A 23,025-nucleotide genomic window follows, 5' to 3' on the forward strand; every position below is an offset into this window, starting at 1 on the left:
GTATTGTACAGGTTAAGATATATATATATATTTTCAATTTAGAAGTCTCCACCTCCCCAGTCCTTTATTTAACTGATGATCCCCTTGTGCCCCCCACATGAAATTAACCTGGATTCACCCCTGGTCCATGCACGCGTGTACATGCACACTAGCAATGAGAAATAGTAGAGATGAAAATGTTCAGTGTAAGTGATTCATGCTGCAGTGGCAGTCTAGGTAAATTACTGTTGTTCTCCAGCTTATCTCTCTACAGCCTTCCCTATCTCTTCCTCTGTCATCCTCTCTCACTTCATTCAAGACAACTGCACAAAAGCCTAGACACCTAACCACAAGCCTCAAAGGAGACGTCTCATTCTGGTCCAAGTCCAAGTTCCTGATTACTTTGAGACTGCAGGTAGGTTTGGAGTTAATTAGCACAGTATTTAACAAAGCCATTTTCAATTCCATTTTTTCAAGGAAAGGGAGCCAAAGAGCAAACAAGCCAGGTGATGAAATGAATTAAAGTCTGAGCTTGTGATGGTAAGGTGAGTTTCAGAAATTAACAAGTGAAAAAAAAATGTGTTTGTTTATTTATACCTTTTTTTCACTTAAACATCCCTGAGAGGGTCATTCCATGGAAATTCAACAAGTGCGTTCTACCTGACCCCCTCAGAATTGGTTGTCTTTTTACATTCATTCATTGTACATTCATACAACATGTACCTGTGTAGTTCGCAAGTTTTACATCCCAACTTCAGCAGCAGCTGCATGCCCAGGGTTTTCCCAGCTGGTCATCATGAGCACGTGAAGCTGACATGTAGCCGAGTCAGTCTGAGAACTTCTTACAACATCTTATTACCGAGTTAAGGAGTCCCAGTCTCATTTTATCTTTGTCCTGTTTTTAAAAACTGACTGTTTTTCCATATAACGGAGGGGGAACCAGTGGCTCTCCTGTTCACCTGTGGCTCAACCTTGTATTGAACAAATCATTTGGGATATAATGAATGAGGATGTGCAATTCTAATCCAAAAAATCTACAATTCATTGCAACTGAATTAATTTCTGATTGACAAGGAAGATTTAAAATGGTCTTGGGGTCAGCGTTTTAACACCTCTATCCTCCTTGTTTACCTATACATCCCTATCTGGGATGAGCTATGGTTTATAGAAAAAATTATGTCTTTCCCCCTAAAAATAAATTGAGGCTATTTAGTCCTTGGTGCGTTATGGACACTAAATTACATTGATTCTTCTATCCTTACCGCTTGATCTTAACCTTTTTTTAAGCAGACAGAGTGACTGATATGGAGGCTGAACACAGTCCTCCTAGCTGATAAAGACATTTTTTTTTTAAACTTTAACTTTAACTTTGTGACTGTCAATTTTTGATAAGTAAGTCAGATAATATCTCACTGTCTAATATGCTCACATGCCTGAAATATATATGTAAAGGCTGAATATTCAAATAATACAACTTGCTATCAACCAATGACACTGACATGTTAATTGTTTAGGACATAAACTCTGTTCACATGAATTTCTTTATGAGTATTGTCAAAAAGCAGGCCACTTGTTAGGCAATAACACCACAGCAATGCCGGATTTCCTTGATAATTTAGACATACAAACCCTTATTTTCAATGAAGAGGCAGAGCTAGTCAAGAGGAAATCATCAAAATCAATGACTGCTATGCAAAGTGGCCTAGATGGCTACTCCACTGATTTTCATAAATAAATAAATTAATTAATTAACACCCTTCTTCTCAAAATGTTTAATCATTCTTTCTGTCTGTCAAGAGTCTCTCCCACAATCACTCACAGAGGCATCAAGGGTCCGGTACGGCCACAAGATTTATTGTTTTTTTTTTTCTAAAACCAGAAAAGATAAAAACATTTTAATAGAGGAATAAGCAACAAACGACTACTCTACATGGAGCTTTTTCCTGTCATACTTCGATAAAAAAGCATTGTACCCCTTTATGCTAAATAATTCCTTTTTATCAAGAGTCCAAGAGTGGAGTGCTGGATCCCTGTTGTTGTTGGTCTGATCATTATTATTGTTATTATCATTCATGCTGTGGTTGTGCACTGAGATAAATTGTCACTTGAGGCTGTATTTTTTTTTTTTTAATTAATTTTTACTTTATTATTGTCATTATTACCATTATTGGTATTATTGTCGTTTCTTTTCTTTTTTTTATTTATTTTTGAATATCGCAAAAGTAGAATTGAGTGCTAGTGTAGGTGATGTGTGTGCGTGGGAGCAGGGGTTGGGGGGGGGGGGTAGAAAATATTAATAGAACAGCAATGGATTGCACCCATACTTGTTCACTGGGAATCTGTTTGCATTTTCTGAAAACGACAATGGACAAAACAAGTCAAAATGTTAACCTGAGTATAATGAATATAGATGTGTGTATGCTTTTACCACCACGCCATTAGGACGTGGAAGTCCAGTCTGAGCCATCAACATTTGAGACAATGTAATGCTCCAATGCCAAGTCACGAGTTTGGGTACACACACACACACACACACACACACACACACACACACATTAATGGACAATCTTGTATAACCTAATGAGGGCCCACTGGCATAGAAGCAGCAGTTGGGAGCTATTCCCTGCTCTACAAGATGGCAATAATTATACTGGTTGGGCCTACACACACACAGACACACACACACCAACAGTCTGCCTGTTTGACAGCAGGGATTAGCAAGAAGAGGTGCAACTAATGCCCAGTAACGAGACCTCCAGCTTATCGCCCACAGGATCGTGTGTGTACATTTGTGTGTGTTTGTGTGTGTGTGTGTGTGTGTGTGTGTGTGTTTGTGTGTACATGAGAGAGTGAGACAGATCTACAGTAAATGAGCTGTATGTTATTCTGAACTTTAATGACTTTCCCACATCTTGCTGGTACCACATACCTCAGTCATCGCCCTCCTCTCTCTTTCTGTCTGCCTATCTCTCGTCTCTCTCTCTTTCTGCTTGTCTCTTCTCTCTCACTGTCTCTCTCTCTCTCTCTGTACCTTTCTCGTTCTCTTTTTGTCTCTATCTCTGTCTCCTGTGTTGCTATGGTAACAAGCTGTGCGGGGGCTGTGGTGCGGCACACATCACACCCGTCTCGCTGAGCTCACCGGAAGAGAGAGGAAGCGAGAGAGACAGAGAGAAATGGGTTGGGGGGTGCAGGGCTGTAATGGAATGGGGAGAAGGCGGACGAGATGGGCAAACTCAACTGACGAGTGTGGGGACTATTTCATTAGCGGCTGAATCCAATTTAACTAGTCCCTGCCAAGCGCTTGGCATTGAATAGATGTTGATTTAATGCCGTGCTCCCATGTTGTAAACCTGTGTGGACACTGTGCCAAAACGAAAGCTGAGACATCAGTAGTCTTGAAATCAGGGCCTCAATATCTTGCTGGTATCAGTTTCAACTATGCAGAACTGATTTAAAATGATTTTTTTTTACTATGCTGATAAATTTATGTGAAAACTGTGCTTGCTCGGGTTGGCATAGATACCAACTGTACATCGCTGTCTGTCAAAATCATGTTGGCGTGACAAACAGTTCCACATTAAAGCTAATTAATGTTTAAGTTATTATATTTAAATGTAGCTGTATAATGTATAAGGTTATTCCTGGTTAACCTTATTTCAAAAGTTTGTGGTATGTCAAAATGTGTTACAGTGAGAGTCTAGAAAAATACATTGATGCACCTTAAAACTCAGTTTCAGTGTGAGGTTGAATTTGTTCCTTTCAAAGAGTCTGGAGGTGCGTGCTCAATTCCCCAGAGTGTAACAGGGAAATGTTGTCTTGTAAAAGTTTTCACTTCTTCTTCTGTCCCTGGTGCTGATATGGCTCACATCACCACAGCAAATTTTGACATGTGCGATCCTTCCTTGCACAGTGTGGGTTACTCCATTTTTAGAAGCTATGGTGACCGAGCCTGCTAGCAGTATTCACATAGAGCACCGTGTTTGAACTGCATGGCTTCCCATCTTGGCTCACGCTATTCTGTTAAAAACATCTAAAGTACCGTTTCTGTATTTCACTGTGCAAGTACTTATTAGATATATTCGTTTTGAAATGAACCTCACATGAGAAGCCTGCGTAAAGTCAATTATTGCTTTGTTGTGAGCGGATTTCTGAGAATTACGGAGTGACTGAGAGCCAAGGCAAACATATTCTAATTTACTGAAGACCCAGTTTCCACCCTAACCCATTAACATGTTAGGCAACTGAACAATGTGAATAGGATGATTCAGTGCAATCATCTCTTTTACTAAACACGTTAGAAAGAGCTGACTTTTGAAAAATTGAATAAGACAAAAGGAAAAAGTTAATGAAATACTGAGAAAATGTCTGTCTTTTGGCTTGTGTCACATAATCCTATTTCCTCAATTGTTCCTGTCTTTCTCTGCTGTTCACATGAAAATAAAACAGAAAAATAATCTCACAATATGGCAACTGACAAAACATTAAGCTCCTAAGCTTCATTTTCTCTCCATTCTCACATCTTTGTTCACAGGCACCGCAGCTCATATTTCTCTTAATTACCTTTGCCTGGGACAGAGTCTGGCTGAGCTAAATTAAGGGTCAACTCATTTCCTGTCCAGGCACTTCAGTAGAGAACAGTGCCATTTTTACTGATAACCTTTCAAATGTGTGATGGATGAAAAGCAAGTGCATTTAGTGGATTGAGACAAAGAAACCAAGAGAGAGCAAAAGGTTAGACGTAGCGACAGATAGCGAGGATCAGGTGAAGAGAGGGAGAGACGGAAGGAGGGTTGGAAGGAAAAAGGGAGGAGCAATTACAAATGTCAGCCATCAATCCTGTCCTATTGGAATCTTTGTCTTGAGTAAGTTATATAAAATTACATTTAAATAAATAAAGGGTTATATTTAGTGCGAAAATAAAGCAAGGGGATAATGAAATGAATGAATGTTAAATGAATAAAAGAGCATTTTTCAAAAATAAGCTACCTATCGCAAAAATGAACATGAAAAACTAAGGGAATACCCTTCAGATTCCTGTGTGGATTACACCAAAAAGGATTATATTTGTTTGTGTGTGTGTGTGTGTGTGTGTATGTGTGTGTGTGTGTGCACGCATGTGTGTATTTGAGCATGCTGAGCCAATGCTGACGTAACAGTCGGTTTAATTCCACAGTGTAAATCTCAGAGAATGGGCAGCAAAATGCCGAACTGAGTGCTCACAACAGACTAACCACGCAAACAACATAGTTTATTGTACAAACACATAAATGAATAAGAACACAAATTCACACACTTAGAAATTTACACACTTGTCAACCTCTTCTATGCCACTGTCTCTCTACTTTTCTGTCTGTCTCTCTGTCTGTCTGACTCTGTCTCTCTCTCTCTCTCCCTCCTATCTTCTCTAATTCCCAGCACTTTTCCCATCGGAGGGCTGTAAGAGGATAAGGCCATTCCCTGGGAGAGCAATAAGAGGATGAATGTGTGTGTGTGTGTGTATGTGTGTGTATGTGTAGGTGTGTGTGTGTGTGTGTGTTTTTACATCTGAATGCATGTGTGTACATGCACACTTGGTTTATTGGGCACTTGGTCTGCAAATGTGAGTATGGGCGTGTTATATTTGTGTCCGTCTCTGCAGCTCTGTGTTAGAGTGCATCTATGTGTGTCTGCGTATGTTATCAATTTTTTTCTGTCTGTGTGTGTGCGTGTGTGTGTGTGTGAGACTATACGTGCCCGCGGGCCTGCCCTACATATGGAAAACCTCTTAATTCCCTGTCAAGAGACTCAGAGTTGGAATACCATTAAAAACTCCTCTGCATTCTTCTTTTTTCTTCTCTCTCATGTTTTTTCTTCCTTTTAACTGCAGACTGATCATTGGCAGACATTAATCATCTCATCCTCTACAGTGGGAGGAACAGAGGGAAGCAGAAGATGAGGGTAAGGCTCTGCAGCAGCAATTGTCTAATCATTAGATTTTTATAATATTTTGAAATCAGTCACTCATATGTTGATGTATATTGCATGTGATCTGGTGTGGAACAAGAAGGCAAATGTTATGAGCCCTTTGGATGTCCAATTATGTACTGACAAAAATAATAGATTTAATGTAGTTACTGTGTATGGGTGTTTTGTTGTTGTTTAAATATTACAGTCATCCTTTCTTTGTTTTTTTTTCATATCTGTAACTCTCCAGCTGTGAGAGGTCCTTGTTTACTGCTGTGTTGATGGCATTGCCACACTCCACACTGGAGCTATTAACAGACTACTATCTCACAGTATATTAAATAATTACAAATCAAAGCACAAAATTCAAATAACCCAAACAAACCTAAATTTGACAAGATGCCATTTTCTCCTCGGATGGACAGTAGATAGCGAAAAAAAAAAAAATACAAACTATGTTAACTTCATCTGAAGAGAAGACATGATGAGCAGTTGCACAAACATATCTAGGTGTATCTATCTTTTTATTTTGCTAATAAGTTTGCCAATTCAATGCCATTTTTCTCAAGTGTTCATGAAGTCTACTGTTAGACTCACACTGAAAATACCACGACCCAGTTTGCATTCTACTGCATCCTGGTACAAGGTAAATTCAGCATTAAGCTGAGAGTATTAAACATGAAGTTGATGGTATGGTATTTCAGTGGCCTGTCCATCCAATAATAAACAAGAGGTGAAGCTGCAGCAACCATTCACATATTTTTATCCACATGAAGCCATCCCATATAAAATACTTGAGTGGAGCTGTCAGAAACCAACACAGACATACACTATATTACCAAAAGTATTCGCTCACCCATTCAAATGATCAGAATCAGGTGTCCTAATCACTTGGCCTGGCCACAGGTGTATAAAATCAAGCACTCAGGCATGCAGACTGTGAAACAAGACATTTGTGAAAGAATGGGCCGCTCTCAGGAGCTCAGTGAATTCCAGCGTGGAACTGTCATAGGATGCCACCTGTGCAACAAATCCAGTCGTGAAATTTCCTCGCTCCTAAATATTCCACAGTCAACTGTCAGCTCTATTATAACAAAATGGAAGCGTTTGGGAACAACAGCAACTCAGCCACGAAGTGGTAGGCCACGTAAAGTGACGGAGAGGGGTCAGCGGATGCTGAAGCGCATAGTGCAAAGAGGTCGCCGACTTTCTGCACAGTCAATTGCTACAGAGCTACAAACTTCATGTGACCTTCAGATTAGCCCAAGTACAGTACGCAGAGAGCTTCATGGAATGGGTTTCCATGGCCGAGCAGCTGCAGCCAAGCCACACATCACCAAGTGCAATGCAAAGCGTCGGATGCAATGGTGTAAAGCACGCCGCCACTGGCCTCTAGAGCAGTGGAGACGCGTTCTCTGGAGTGATGACTCACGCTTTTCCATCTGGCAATCTGATGGACGAGTCTGGGTTTGGAGGTTGCCAGGAGAACGGTACATTTCAGACTGCATTGTGCCGACTGTGAAATTTGGTGGAGGAGGAATTATGGTGTGGGGTTGTTTTTCAGGAGCTGGGCTTGGCCCCTTAGTTCCAGTGAAAGGAACTTTGAATGCTTCAGGATACCAAAACATTTTGGACAATTCCATGCTCCCAACCTTGTGGGAACAGTTTGGAGCGGGCCCCTTCCTCTTCCAACATGACTGTGCACCAGTGCACAAAGCAAGGTCCATAAAGACATGGATGACAGAGTCTGGTGTGGATGAACTTGACTGGCCTGCACAGAGTCCTGACCTGAACCCGATAGAACACCTTTGGGATGAATTAGAGCGGAGACTGAGAGCCAGGCCTTCTCGACCAACATCAGTGTGTGACCTCACCAATGCGCTTTTGGAAGAATGGTCAAAAATTCCTATAAACACTCTCCTCAACCTTGTGGACAGTCTTCCCAGAAGAGTTGAAGCTGTAATAGCTGCAAAAGGTGGACCGACATCATATTGAACTCTATGGGTTAGGAATGGGATGGCACTTCAGTTCAGAGTATGAGTAAAGGCAGGTGAGCGAATACTTTTGGTAATATAGTGTACATGCATAAGCACACCTCTCACAGTGAAATACACAGAGGGAGAAGAAGATAAATGAAACAACAAAAGTAGAGTTGGGAGAGAAAAGTAAAGAGTCAAACAGACATGGAGAAACAGAAGGACAAAAGAGACCAAGAGAAGCAGCGAGGACACATAGAGAAAAAAAATGACAGAAATACCTGACAGACATCTAAGAAGAAAGTCTTTGATACTCTGTAGTTTCAGTTCAGCAGCCTTTTGATTGGCTGTCTTAGAGGACTTCACCCACACTGACAAAAGAAAATGAAAGTCAAGGTGGTGTTTCATTGGGGTTTGGAATGTAAAGACAAAAACCTGCTGACAGTGCTCTTTGGTGTGTGCTTGGCACTTCTGACACCAAAGAAAGAGATCCAAGGCACTTTGCCTCATGGATCCCTTCCCTTGTCAAATTCACAGAAAAGGTCTTGACATTGTAACACAAAAGAATGTCAATAAGAATGAAAACAGTGAAAGAGAGAAAAAGTGAAAGATAGATATCCAGAGAGAGAGAGGAGGAAGAAGATACAGAGTGAAGATTTGAGCAGAGCGATGATGAATACTCTACATGCGACAGACCATGGTGAAGAGTTAGATATTTAAACACAAATCAAATTAAACTAACAGGTATATGTGCTGTCCCTGTGAATAAAAAAGCACACCCCTGGCATATCGGTAATAAGATGCATCATCCAAGTTTCATCAAAAATGGACAAGAGATATTGCAATTAGTAATTGTAACCTTTAATTATAGCGAAACTGACAGTCAAATCAACATAATTTGAAATGCTTTAACAATGCCAAGAAGCATCATTCCTCCCAGTTTGATCAAACCAGTTAAGCCAGTTAAAGCATTCCCTTTAAAAACAGAGGCCAGTGCAGTCCCAGTGGCAGAGGTCCCTGTTCACACTGTTAAGAACTGGAAATGATACAGGAAACTGAGCTGGAGGTTTAACACAGCACTTGAATCTTTAATTCATTCTCACTCTTTACCCATGGTAGCTTCACAGCAATGGAGAAAAGGACTTGTGTGTGTAAGACAGAAAAAGTGGGTTTTGTGTGTGTGTGTGTGTGTGTGTGTGTGTGTGTGTGTGTGTGTCTCTGTGCGTGTGTATGTGTGTGTGTTTGTCAGTTTAACTAGCTGTGTCTGTGAATCTCCTGAGAGAAACCATAGAGACAGACCTTCTATTGATCGCACAACCTTTACAGATGACACCCCACAACAGGGAGATTACACATTCAACAAACGCACCGACACACACACACACACACACACACACACACACACACACACACACACACACACACACACACAGTACTATACATATAAAGCCAGTGTTAATATCCTGTGATAGCAACTGTGTCATGCTCACATACACACAGACCCAAACTCAAACCGACATCCACACGTGTACACACACATACAACAGATCAGACAAAATCACCAGCACTCATCCCTTTTTCTTTACTCCCCCTTCCCCCTTTCTCCCTCTCTCTCTCTCTGTTTCCCTTTCCATCCATCCATCTCTCTCTCTTCTACATATTCCCTTGTGTTTAATTACAAGCTTTTATTGCAATGCAAGAAGAGGAAAAAGAACAAGATGAATTTCCATCATTTCCCCAATTAAATGGCATGAAACAGCTTTTGTTTTAATCAAGAGTAAATTAACATAATACTAGCAAACATTACACAACCCCATATCCACTGACAGGCTAGAACGGTTCTGTGTGTGTGTGTGTGTGTGTGTGTGTGTCCATTTGTGTGCATGAGTGTGAATGTGCTTGTTTGCAAGTGTAGATACATCCCACATCCAGCAGTGATGTGTAAATTACATTCCTACTGTGAGTGATTTGCTTTCCATGTCTGACAAGAAATGTTTTAGTACCATGATATATTACAGACACACACACACACACACACACACACACACACACACACACACACACAAAACACGTTTAACCTGTCTCCTCTCCTCACCCAGCTGCTAATCTCTCATGTCTTCAATCATCCTCTCCCCTCGTTCCCTTTCCGCTCCATTCTGCAACTCTTCACTCCTTCCTCTCCCCTCTCCACTTCTCTGCTCTCCACTTGCTACCATGCAGGTGTACTGCAGAGAGATGAATCCACTGAAAATCAATTTCAAAGACTGCTTTCTTTGAGACAGCTTGAGCCCTACAAAAAGCCACTCATCTCCGGTAGTTATTTGACCACAAGATGCTGTGAAACCTCTTTCTCAAATTGAGACGACAAGGAAGCACGGCCTAATAAACAGCTGTTGTGTGAAGCAGGGCGCTGTGGGGGTTTTACCTCAGTTAAAAGTCTAGTTTATTTTTCATGCAATGCAACACACACTTACACTGCACACGGATCCAATCAGAGAGAGACAAAGTCACAGGTGAGAAGCAGAAGCAGAATACAAACAACACTAACAGGAAGGAAGAAGAAGAAGAAGAATGGGGGAGAGAGAGCATTAAGAGATGTGCAGAGAGAGACATGGAGACTATGATAGAGATGAGGGATGTGACAGATTCAGAGAATGATGGGAGATGGGAGGGCACCAGGGTCGAAGAATATCTGAGCATACATGTTAAAACTCTGATTTGAAATGGCCATTAGCAACTGACCTCACCAGCTCGCCTTCACTAATCTGTTCTTCTAAGGGTGCTGAATGTACTTTATAGAGCTCTCAATATCACTGCTTAGCTATAGTCACACACGCACACGCACACACACTTACTGAAAGACAAACACGCACAGACACACAAATACAGATGCACCCACGCATGCACATAGCCATTCACATAAACACATGCGCATGTGCCGCATATCACCCCAGTTGCGATGCTGGATTCGTCCAAATATGGTAGGTGATATTTCCATGGCAACAGCAGGCAGAAGGGGTGCAGAGTTGTGCGGGATGATTTCCAGAGAGATTCTGCGAACACCTTTGATTCAAATTATTCTCTTTCTATTCATTCTAGTACATGTCTATTCATTCTTTCCACACTGTCAGGACATCTACCTCTTATGAAAACACAGATCCTCCAGCACTTGGTGTATAGGCTACTGCCTGCCTTTATACCGCAGCTAAAAGGCTAGCTTGAGCCCTAGTGTCGAAGAAGAATTTGTGTTTTTGGGTTGTAACCAATTATTTTTGGCTGGTTTTCAGTGACTTGAATCTCCTCATGAAAGGTACAGTGCATAACTTTTTCCAAAAAGCTGTTGTAGAACATCTGCAAACCAGGCAGGAAAAAATATAGCCATTTACTATTAGCTCTGGAGCTGACATAACAATTAATATGCAGACAATATTTTAGACGGAAACATGCATTTTACATTTTACAGTGACATGACTGGCTTAAAGATTCAGAAAGCTGCTGCTGCTGTGAACTCAACCATATGGTGAGACATGACCAATGTCATTCATAGGCAACACATACACAACATACAGTACATGAGCAGGAATCATGTTGAGTATGTGTGTGTTCAAGGGCTAATTTATGTCTAAATTCTGTATTTTATCTCCTCCTTATCTGACCCAGTTGCAATTAACCACAGACTACAGACTACCTAACCAAATGAGCCATACAACTGCCCAGGGATTCCCAAAACTAACACCCATAGTATTGACTAATACACATGGAGTAAACACATGCACTCAAGTACGCATACACACATACATGCATGCATAATCTTTCACTAATAAAGTGAAACACAATTATAAGAGAAAATGCAGCCAATTTATTGGAAAGACAAATTATTTATAGGCATATAGCACAGTCCATTACAGTAAGCTGATGCAGAGAAAAACTAGAATAACAGAGAGAGAGAGAAAAGGGAAAAGGAATAGAACACAAATCAGTGTCTATTAGTAGTTTGATCTGTGACGTTTTCTGTCTCTAAGCTGTGTACTGTCATGTGCTAATGTGCATTTCTGGATCCATGTATCCCTGTATGCACTCACTGGTATGCTGCTGGTTTGTAGTGTGAGTCTGTGTCTGTTTGTGTGTGTGTGTGTGTGTGTGTGTGTGTGTGTGCTATAGATCTCTATCTCAGCCCAGCTATACATTAATAGGTCTGTAGCCTGCTGGCACCATGAGGAATGGTAGGACAGAAGCAATCAATACATTCAGGGTCCAAAGGCAGACAATGTGTACGTACACTATATTACCAAAAGTATTCGCTCACCCATTCAAATGATCAGAATCAGGTGTCCTAATCACTTGGCCTGGCCACAGGTGTATAAAATCAAGCACTCAGGCATGCAGACTGTGAAACAAGACATTTGTGAAAGAATGGGCCGCTCTCAGGAGCTCAGTGAATTCCAGCGTGGAACTGTCATAGGATGCCACCTGTGCAACAAATCCAGTCGTGAAATTTCCTCGCGCCTAAATATTCCACAGTCAACTGTCAGCTCTATTATAACAAAATGGAAGCGTTTGGGAACAACAGCAACTCAGCCACGAAGTGGTAGGCCACGTAAAGTGACGGAGAGAGGTCAGCGGATGCTGAAGCGCATAGTGCAAAGAGGTCGCCGACTTTCTGCACAGTCAATTGCTACAGAACTACAAACTTCATGTGACCTTCAGATTAGCCCAAGTACAGTACGCAGAGAGCTTCATGGAATGGGTTTCCATGGCCGAGCAGCTGCAGCCAAGCCACACATCACCAAGCACAATGCAAAGCGTCGGATGCAATGGTGTAAAGCACGCTGCCACTGGCCTCTAGAGCAGTGGAGACGCGTTCTCTGGAGTGATGAATCACGCTTTTCCATCTGGCAATCTGATGGACGAGTCTGGGTTTGGAGGTTGCCAGGAGAACGGTACATTTCAGACTGCATTGTGCCGACTGTGAAATTTGGTGGAGGAGGAATTATGGTGTGGGGTTGTTTTTCAGGAGCTGGGCTTGGCCCCTTAGTTCCAGTGAAAGGAACTTTGAATGCTTCAGGATACCAAAACATTTTGGACAATTCCATGCTCCCAACCTTGTGGGAACAGTTTGGAGCGGGCCCCTTCCTCTTCCAACATGACTGCGCACCAGTGCACAAAGCAAGGTCCATAAAGACATGGATGACAGAGTCTGGTGTGGATGAACTTGACTGGCCTGCACAGAGTCCTGACCTGAACCCGATAGAACACCTTTGGGATGAATTAGAGCGGAGACTGAGAGCCAGGCCTTCTCGACCAACATCAGTGTGTGACCTCACCAATGCGCTTTTGGAAGAATGGTCAAAAATTCCTATAAACACTCTCCTCAACCTTGTGGACAGTCTTCCCAGAAGAGTTGAAGCTGTAATAGCTGCAAAAGGTGGACCGACATCATATTGAACTCTATGGGTTAGGAATGGGATGGCACTTCAGTTCATAGTATGAGTAAAGGCAGGTGAGCGAATACTTTTGGTAATATAGTGTATGTATGTGTGTGCTGTGTGCATGTGTCTGTGTGCATGTGTCTCTGTGTGTGTGTGTGTGTGTGTGTGTGTGTGTGCGCACACACACACATGCGCGTGCACATGCACGTGTGTATTTAAGTGTGTGTGTTTAGTGGCTTGGTTAGAGGTCATGAATCAGTTGTCAAAGGCACACACACACACACACACACACACACACACACACATAAACAAACCCACAGGCATGCAGAAGACTGAGTAGTCTTGTGATATGGCAGTTATCCTCAGGATCTGATGTGAGCATTCAAGAACATTTCTGGAGGAAGAACATAAAATCTCTAAAGCCAGAAATGCACTAGTGTGCAGGAAGTGTAGAAAGTACACATTTACAAACAAACAAGATGTTTTCATTGACAAAATGTGCGCTCAGCATGTCTAGTGGAGCATCATACTGCCTTGATGCATCACTCAACAACAAGGAACAAGGTAAGATAATGTAATATTTCCAGAAAAGCAATATTTTCAAATTGTGCTGGAACACAATGAAAACATAAAAATGGACTAATGTCTACAAAATAATCTACCTTGCTTGTCTGCTCTGGTTCTCCACAAAACAGCACCTTAAAAAATACCACAGCAGTGCACTCGACCCTCACCATCTTTTACAATATACTGCGGTGGAATTAGTTAATTAATCATTGCCAGCTTATCGAATCAGAAAGTCCAAGATGTGTTATGGCCTTGATAATTATGTCCTTATGCTTGATAAAGTATCTAATGGCCAAAGAAATTTTTCAAAACTAAAGAATTCAAGGGTGAAAAACATTTAAAGATCCCACAAGTGAAGCCCACCATGCATCAGCATTGACTGATGGGAATAAATGCGAAGCCCCAGGATTCACCACGAGAAGAACACAATACATCCAAATGATGCTAATGCCATCAGTACACAGACAGGCTGAATAAGCTGAGAAACAGACTATTTGTGCATTGTAACTGATCAGGTGACATCAAGCACACAGCCCATCTCAATCTGATAACCCTTGTTTTTTAGTGGTTCAGACAAACTCATCATGAAAATGCCAGATCTCCTTCTATTCTATTCTATTCTATTCTACTCCTTTTTAATTAACTCCCATTGCTGTCTGACCTGGGTAACTGAATTATCCCCTTCATCATTATCTGTGTGCTCTTGTGGTAATGTAATTATCCTGGTGTTAAACAGAGTACGTGCCCAACTGGGATAATCAGAAGTTCCTTGAACAGACCTCCAATGAGTAGTGCACCCACCCATGACCATCTCCAATTTATACTGTAGCTACGCTCCGTTTGTAACACTGATGCTAACGAAGGCTGATATTCAATTAACTAGCCCAATCAGAACTGACTCTGGCCAAAGACAAAGAGGTAGAAGATACACAGTAAATATACTAGTTTTAACAAGTCATTTAGTCATAATTTTTCTTCACTCAAGTGGAAAGGCCAGTGGTGTGAGACATGCAGTTTGACTAGCTATGAGAATTTCAGTATGACAAGTGACCATACTTTCAAAAGAGGCAGAATGCTTCAAAATCACAATTTTACTAATTTCACTGGACAATTTTGCATTATTTTATCTCACTCCTTCCACTGTCATGCATTTCAAGCGGTCAGGATATACAGCATATTAAGTATAGCTTTAGATTTTACCTCACTCTCTCAGTCTCAGACGGCATGGTGATGATGACAACACTGATGAAGATGATGATGACAACGATGACAGTGATGAGGTTGATGATGATGACCATGATATTGTGGATGACAACAGCAATGATGCTGATTTAGTTTCACAACTGGGGAAGAACAGAATAGAATAGAATAGAATAGAATAGAATAGAACAGAATAGCACATTAGAATTGCACAATCTCTGCACTTTGGCTGCCATAGGTGCTAAAATCATTATTCATCTTATGTTAATTACACAGTAGTTGGCATAGCAACCAAAACACAAGAGGCTTAGAAGCAAATTTCACACACACACACACACACACACACACACACACACACACACACACACACACACACACACACACACACACACACACACACTTAGTTGCAAACTGTGCATGTGGAAGGTTATTTTTGCCAGAGAATTGTGGGCGGAATTCATCTAAGTGAGAATATGACGTAATATGAAAATCACCTCCAAAATCCAAAACAGCCTGCGTACAGTATGTGTATGTTTGTGTGTGACTGTAAATTAAAGGCCAGCAGTGTCTACAACTGTACAGTACAGATTATAGATTGTTAGCGTGAACTAACATTTTTGCCTGACAGGGGTCTGAAACCAGGTGACCAACATTTAGCATGTATCAGGATGTGTTTTCACAATGATGGGGAGAGGACGGACTTTTTACTCAGTAATCATAATGTTTAACTTCATTCACAATTTCATAAGCCAGAAGAATTCTTGGAAAACTTTTTTTTTTTTTTTTTTTTTAATAAAACAGGCTTATAAAACCCACATTGGAAAGCAAAGAGTAACAGGCAGACTAACAAACCACAGAATAAATTAACCAAAATTGTGCTGATGGCCTCCTGTTAATTATCTAAACCCTGGCTAACACTACCCAATGTATATCCAATGTACCACAACATACCATTACCTACGTACCTACATACCTAAGAAAGTAAGAACTGTATAGCTCCACTGACCTGCCAACGAGGAGGAACTCTCCCACCAGACCCTGGCGTCTCATGGCCATGAGGAGGTTACGGACAGTCATGCCTTCACAAAAACATGCCACCACCCTGGCTTTGGGCAGGTGAGCCCGCAGTCTCTCCAGCAGCCTGTCAAAGCTCTGCTCCCCGGCATTACTCCAGATTTTGCCTGAAACAAACGTCACAATTACAAATATGGGTTAAGTTTTGGTTTGTAACTGCTTCATGTGTTGTGATACCATGAACAAAATGTCCTTTTTTTCTTATTTTCACTGTAAGTTTGAGATAGCAAGAAAAGGCCAGCAGTGTCTACAACTGTATGTGGGACCTCTCCAATTGTTTATTATATGGACTTTGTTTGTAGCTATAGTTGTTTCAAAGATTGTGGACTTGTGGACAGTCTTTGCAAAGACTTCCCCTCCCACTAACATTATTCCTAGTGGTGTCTGCATAATTTTGTCTACTTCGTTATCTTTCAGAGTGAAGCAAGCTTTACTGCCTGCCGCTGTAGCAGCCACCTACCCTAATGCCTAGAACACTGCATTCTATATGCATTAGAAAGAAATTGACTCAACCAAAAAGGTAATGGTGAAAATGTGGCAAATAGGGGGTGCTTTGGGCATCACTTTTGGTGTCCTCACCAAGAATTGCCAAGGGGAATTTTTTCAGTCTCTTGTATACCCCAACAAATAATTTGAATATCAACTCTTGGGTGTCTGCACACAGTCACTGTATGTTTTATTGTTATTTAATGTGTTTCAAATGTTCTTCTTTTTATTGTGAAGCACTTTGAGCTGAAATTCTTGTATGAAAGGTGCTATACAAATAAAGTTTTATTATTATTATTATTATTATTATTATTATTATTATTATTATTACTGTAGCTGGAGCTATAAGCTTGTCTTTGTACCATCACAACTCATCACTGTCATACCATTTATTCTTTAAATAGCCGTCTTTCCACTGTAGTGGCATTGCGAGCTAGGGCTATTTTCAAACCAGATGGTATTAATGGCCTTCAGTCTCATCCCATCCATGCAGGTGAGTGGGGAGTAGGAAGTGAGTGGTTAAAGTCTGCACACCCAACACTAACTAACAATTGCAGAACTATGTTCCACAGGTGTTGTGTGCTTTTACTGCCTTATACTGAGACCTGAGTTTTTTGGAAGTTGTCCCATTGTGTGTTGGATCCCTGTTGCCAGCTCTCTCACTATATATTGCGTAACGTCCTCATTTCAGCAAACATTGTCAATTTGGCGATGGACATTATCCTCCCAGATAGTGAGCAAAGCCCTAATATCATCCAGTACTGCTGTTCTCCATTTTTATTTTTCAAGATTGTTTTTTGGCTGTCTGCTTTATTTGACAGTAACAGTTGAGAGAGACAGGAAAGGCAGGGGAGAGAGGAGCAACAAATGGCCTGAGGTCGGATACAAACCCAGGACACTGCGATCAGGACTTAACACGTGGTACTCTGTCTTATCCGGTGAGCCACTGGGGCACCTGCTCCATTTTTCTTTTCTCTGTTATTTTTCTGCTACAAAAGCGAGGTGCTGCGTTGACATCTGTACTTATCAGCTAGACCCGTCTCCCAACTTATAACCCTTAATGCCGCCTCAGACCTCGGTTAGCCCTGTCTGGCCAATAGATATTTAGTGGGCCTTTAGCACCAAGAAACTGACCCCGACAGCCCCACTGAGGCACAAACGAAGATCAGAAGTGACAATGGAAATGCAACTGGCCTTGGCAAGGCCTTGGCACCAGCATGCCCGCATTTGGCATGACAGTGGAAAGCCAGCTAATTAAAGTCAAATGCCCACAGGCTTGAAATATGTTGCCGAATAAACTTTACTGTTACATCCATTTCTTTTTATTTGGGTACATTTGTTAAGGAGTTTCATTTTAAGTCAGTTTTGACATGAAATGAGTAAATGTTATAGAAAAAACTCTATTTACATACAGAACGCACTGCAAAGTGATTGGGGGAAATTTAAACCAGATGTAGAAATTGGAAAATTTACTTTAACTTCAACTGACACTAATATTCTCCTTGAAGTAAGACACACTCAAAAAACAAACTAACAAACAAACAAACAAAAAAACATCCTTGTATCACCACGCTGTTTATTGTTTCAAAATGCCAGCGTGCCCTACAATAATTGCTCAATTCACATATGCTGTGCTCGTGCTCCTTTGGTCCCAGCAAAACTGAGGTAGCCTCGGCCGCCTACCTCTAAATTCTTTGGAAAAAGTCTTATTTTCTCTGTCGTGGTGGTTTTAATTGTATTCCACGTCAAGACTTTGTCTCTTACCAGAGTGGGCGATACAGATGCCCTCCTTAGCTGCCATGTCCTTGAATGCTTCCATTCCACTTTCTCCATAGTTTCCTGGAAAATCATAGAAAAGGACAGGGGGATTCTTTAAGTAATCGAATATCCTCTGAAAATGACCCACCACAGCTGTTAAATAGGAGAGAGAGAGTGATAGATAGATAGATAGATAGATAGATAGATTTGCTAGCAAATTATCAAATGTGACAGTTAATTACAAATGTTTTGAGAAAACGTCACATACAGTGATTTATCCATGATTTGTCCACTGCAACAGCTTGCCCACTACTGCACTATTCATAAAAGCTAAAATTTGTGTCAGAGAAAGCTACAAAGCAGGCTACTAAGTGTGTCTCCCCACTGTGGAACCCATTTCTTTGCCAGAGAAAGTGGGTGACCTGGAATTTATGCTAATGAAGGGTTGTACACACTGGCAAAGAATATGATAGGATTCCCCTCTTTCATTTTTCTCTCTATTTGTTTCATCTCATCTCCCTCTCCCTGTTTTCCTCTATTTTTACATAAGAAAACATCAAAACTCTCTTGTTCTCTCTCTTTTCCACAGTCTATCTCTCTCAACTCTCCCTCATCCAAGACTTTTATCCCTTCTAATGTTTCCTCCTCTTACTCTGTGTGACATCAATAGGAGAGAGCACCCTAATTAGCTCTCATCGATCGATACCTCGTTTAAAGAGAAATAGAGAGAGGAGGGTGGAGGAAAGGGCACGTAGATGCAGAGATAAGGGAATATAAGAGAACAGGGGGGTGGGTGGGTTGCAAATCATGACACTGGGGAAGAGAGTAAGAGCAGAAAAAGCATAAATGGACAGAAAAAAGCAAGAGATAGAAAGGAAATGCACACAGACAATAGAAGTGGTGCCACAATTCCTGACGACTCTCTGTATGTGTGTGTGTGTGTGTGTGTGCGCGCGCGCACACTTGTGTGTAGCCAGGCCACTGATGAGTGTGGTGGAGCGAAGTGCAAAGTCCTGTAATTAGTGTCTCAGTGAGAGGAGTGGGTGACAGATGGCACAGATTGCCTTTCCCCTGCACATGTACGCACAGACATACACACACACACACACACACACACACACACACACACACACACACAAGTATGGTCACATTCATCCACTGTTGCTATCATCAAAATCGATAAAGTTTGTAACCTACTTCACTCAACTAGGATTTATGTGTGAGACAACACACCTCCATCTCTCTCTCTCTCTCTCTCTCTCTCTCTCTCTCCCTCTCTCTCTCTCACTCTTTGGGCCCTATCTTGTGCCATCCGCTACCCGTTGCCACTACCCGTTACCCGTGAATTGCGCATTTAGCAGCTTCCGCTATCCCTAAACAGTATCTTGCGGCCACACTACCCGCTATACATTATGCCGACTCTGTTATTTGCGCCTGGAGGTGTGTCTGTGGGCGTGTTTATACAATTGCTATCTTGAGCACACACTTTAGGGACAGCAGATAGCGGGTGCTCAGGACCATCCCTATCCCATTTGGGCTTTTACAAGAGTGCACCCAGGCGGCTTTAGTGCGCGCCCCGACGGAGCCATGCCACGCACGCGGTCGGACTGATACCGCCGTCGGAATGGACTGAGTATATTACTAATATAGACTGTTTAGAGGAAAGACTGTTGTAGTTGGACACTTACGCCAGTGTGTTTTATTGTTTTATCATAAGCCAGCAGCTGTGCTATATTTTTATTCTTAATATTTTATTTTCCCAATCTACCTTGTCAATAAATTAGTTTACACATATTCCACCTCTGCCTCTTGTGTCTATGTGGTGTGGCCCGGGGATTTTACTCAATCAGTACAACCTTGTGACACGTCCACTTGGACACATGTGGACGTGCACATGCGGCTCCACCTCCCGAATTAACTCGCCTATAATATAATATATAATATATATATAATAAGCCACCTTGCTTTAGCCTCAGTAGAACTCCTGAGAAAATCTACCTCCCTCTCTCCATCACGGGTTTCGGTTTGCAGATTTAGGATAGCGCAGCCTGCCCTTAAAGGTAATGGCACCTGGCACACTGATTTAACTGGTGTAACACCCAAACCACGCCTATGCATAATATAGTGGGTAGCGCAGGTGTTTTATGGATAACAGCAAGTGTGCAAGATAGCAACTTTTGCGGGGGAACGCCTCTTACACAATGCTAAATCCCCAAATAACGGGTTTAGGGACTCTGGCGCAAGATAAGGCCCTATGTCTCTCACTCATTGGGCTCTAGTTTCGCAGACCTGGCGAGGCGGGGTCGCAGCGCAGTTGCGCTTCGCCAACTGGGTGTGGCCAGGTGGATTTTGCAAGTTTGGCACACCGTGCACGGTGGCGCAAGAACTCCGCTGTTCCTCCTACCGGTGCATGGGAGGAGAAAAAGCGTGGAGTGGGTTTGACAAAGCCGATTCACTTTAAACCAATCAAATGAGCCTTTAAAATGCGCTGCGCGAAGGCGTAATGAAAGTTTACACAATTGACATGGAGGTCTATTGCCGCAGGCGGAGCGGAGCCCAGGAGACCGGCGCGGAGCGGAGACCGGCGAGCAGTGCAGACACGTCACCAAAACCTCACAGGCAGGTTTCCGTAATGTCAGGCTCATGAACAATGCAATAAATACCGACAAAAAACACTATTCAATGCTACTATCACAATCAGCACATACATATATCTCCATATCAACTGCCCTGTCACAACTGATGTCAGATAAAAGGAGATTGGCACCGTTTGTGCTGATTGTGAGGTTCTGGTGATGTGCACCAGTCAGCCAAACTTCCACTACGCCAGCTCTGCTCCGCCTTGTGCTGAAAGTAGACCTGGTTTCAGATGGCGAGCTTTTGGCGCACCTCGGCGAAGCCTTTTGGCATGAAAGTGTCACTGCGCCAAGCTGAATCTGTTGACACCTCCCCCTGCTGCAACGCCACTCCCATCTCGGCGCACCTCGGTCTGCCAAACTAGCAAACTGTGCGCCCCTCGGGTTGCGCTGGTCGAAACTAGCTGCGCGGGTATCGCCTCACTGCGCCAAGCTGCGCTGCGCTGGGAAACTAGAGCCCATTATGTCTATCTGTCATATATTTATCTCTTTCTCTGCCTCTGTCTCTGAATCTCTCTAACTAAACGTTAGACAAACGTGCACTCTCTCTCTCTCCGCTAGCTTATTTTACAGTCACAAATGCATGCACACTTGTCATCTCTCATGTCACTCACTCATCACTGTCTTCTCTCGCATACAATACACGCGCACACACACACACAAACACACACACGCACGCACACACAAACATTCAGGTGACTATGATGACATGCATCATGCATCAACGACCCTGTTTCCACCTGGTATTAACATGTGTCCTGAGTGATCCAATCACAAGCTGTCACCTCTAAGTGCAGGTGTAAAGAGCACAAATTCGTCCTCAATGCATCTTGACATCCAGTGGCTCAGGCCACATTCGGATGTGGCCTGGGACGCTTTTGTCCACATCGCATTGGAGATGTAAACAGACATGTGTCCCAGGACAGACTGAAGGACCACCTACTCACTTGTCCTCCTCTGGGTTAAGCTCTGGTCCAGCCCAACACCCCCGACACCCCCGACACTGGCCAGACCAGCACTCTTCCAACAGAGAAAGTCTGGCACTGCCCAGTGCAGCTGAACTGTCAGCTGATAGCAAATACAAACTGAAGTGCAGGTCAGCTATAAAGCAGCTGTTTAATGAATAAAACACAAACTGTCTACCTGCAGGGTGGGAACTACAGGGGAGCCAGGGGGAGCTCGGCTCCCCTTAATAACACATGAGCTCCCTGCGGGTGTAACGGTTCACCAAATTCCCAGCTTGGTTCACTACGATACAGAGGTGTCACAGTCCGTTTTCGATACAGGAAAAAAAAGTATAGGCTACATGCCAGAGAAATTTCCTTTAAAAAAAAAAATCATTAAAACACAAAGACAAACAGCTCATTATTAAAACTAACATCATATAGTATGATCTATTTGACGATGATGATGACTGGCAGTGACTTCCCATTCAGCATTGAGGTAATGAGCTGCTACAGTTAGGTGTTGATTGTTTATTAAGATCCCCATTAGCTGCTGAAAAGATCAGCAGCTACTCTTCCTGGGGTCCCCAACATCATCACTCAAATTATAATACATACACACATTGTAGACATAATACAATACATCTTCCACTCAAAACAAACAACATAGACATCTGCTCTGTTCTAATACAAAAACTTGCCTATTCTAGCTCTATATATGACAAATCTTGTCAAAAATGAATTATTTAAGCATAGCATTCATCATCACCACTAAGATAAAGGACAAAAACAGCTTCATTTCATTGTTCCTTGGTGAACAAATATAGCTTAAGCTTTTTCTTAAAGCATATCATATTATTTTCTAATACAAGAAAAAATGGTAACCCATTCCATGCCACCATTGCTCTGTAATGCGTAGTCTTCTGTCTAATTTGTCCTACATGAAGGTAACAAAAAGCGCTCCTCTGACACCTGCCGAGTAAAATGACTATGTGTACCTGAAAAAAATGATAAACCTCTATACAAAATTTCT

At 42.1% G+C, this 23,025-nt stretch overlaps 1 protein-coding gene across 2 annotated transcripts in view; it reads right to left on the reverse strand.

Annotated features, from left to right (window-relative positions):
• The window catches only part of grm5b (glutamate receptor, metabotropic 5b), an 80,347-nt gene that overhangs the window by 41,088 nt on the left and 16,234 nt on the right, over positions 1-23,025 (reverse strand). For both annotated transcript variants that reach the window (XM_030066726.1, XM_030066725.1), the window contains exons 4-5: positions 18,419-18,493; positions 16,101-16,275 (exon numbers count right to left, since the gene is read on the reverse strand). In XM_030066726.1, coding sequence (XP_029922586.1) covers positions 16,101-16,275; positions 18,419-18,493 — 250 coding nt within the window. The remainder of the gene's footprint in view (positions 1-16,100; positions 16,276-18,418; positions 18,494-23,025) is intronic.

Source organism: Myripristis murdjan, chromosome 13 (genome assembly GCF_902150065.1).
Source record: "Myripristis murdjan chromosome 13, fMyrMur1.1, whole genome shotgun sequence".
Lineage (NCBI taxonomy): Eukaryota > Metazoa > Chordata > Actinopteri > Holocentriformes > Holocentridae > Myripristis > Myripristis murdjan.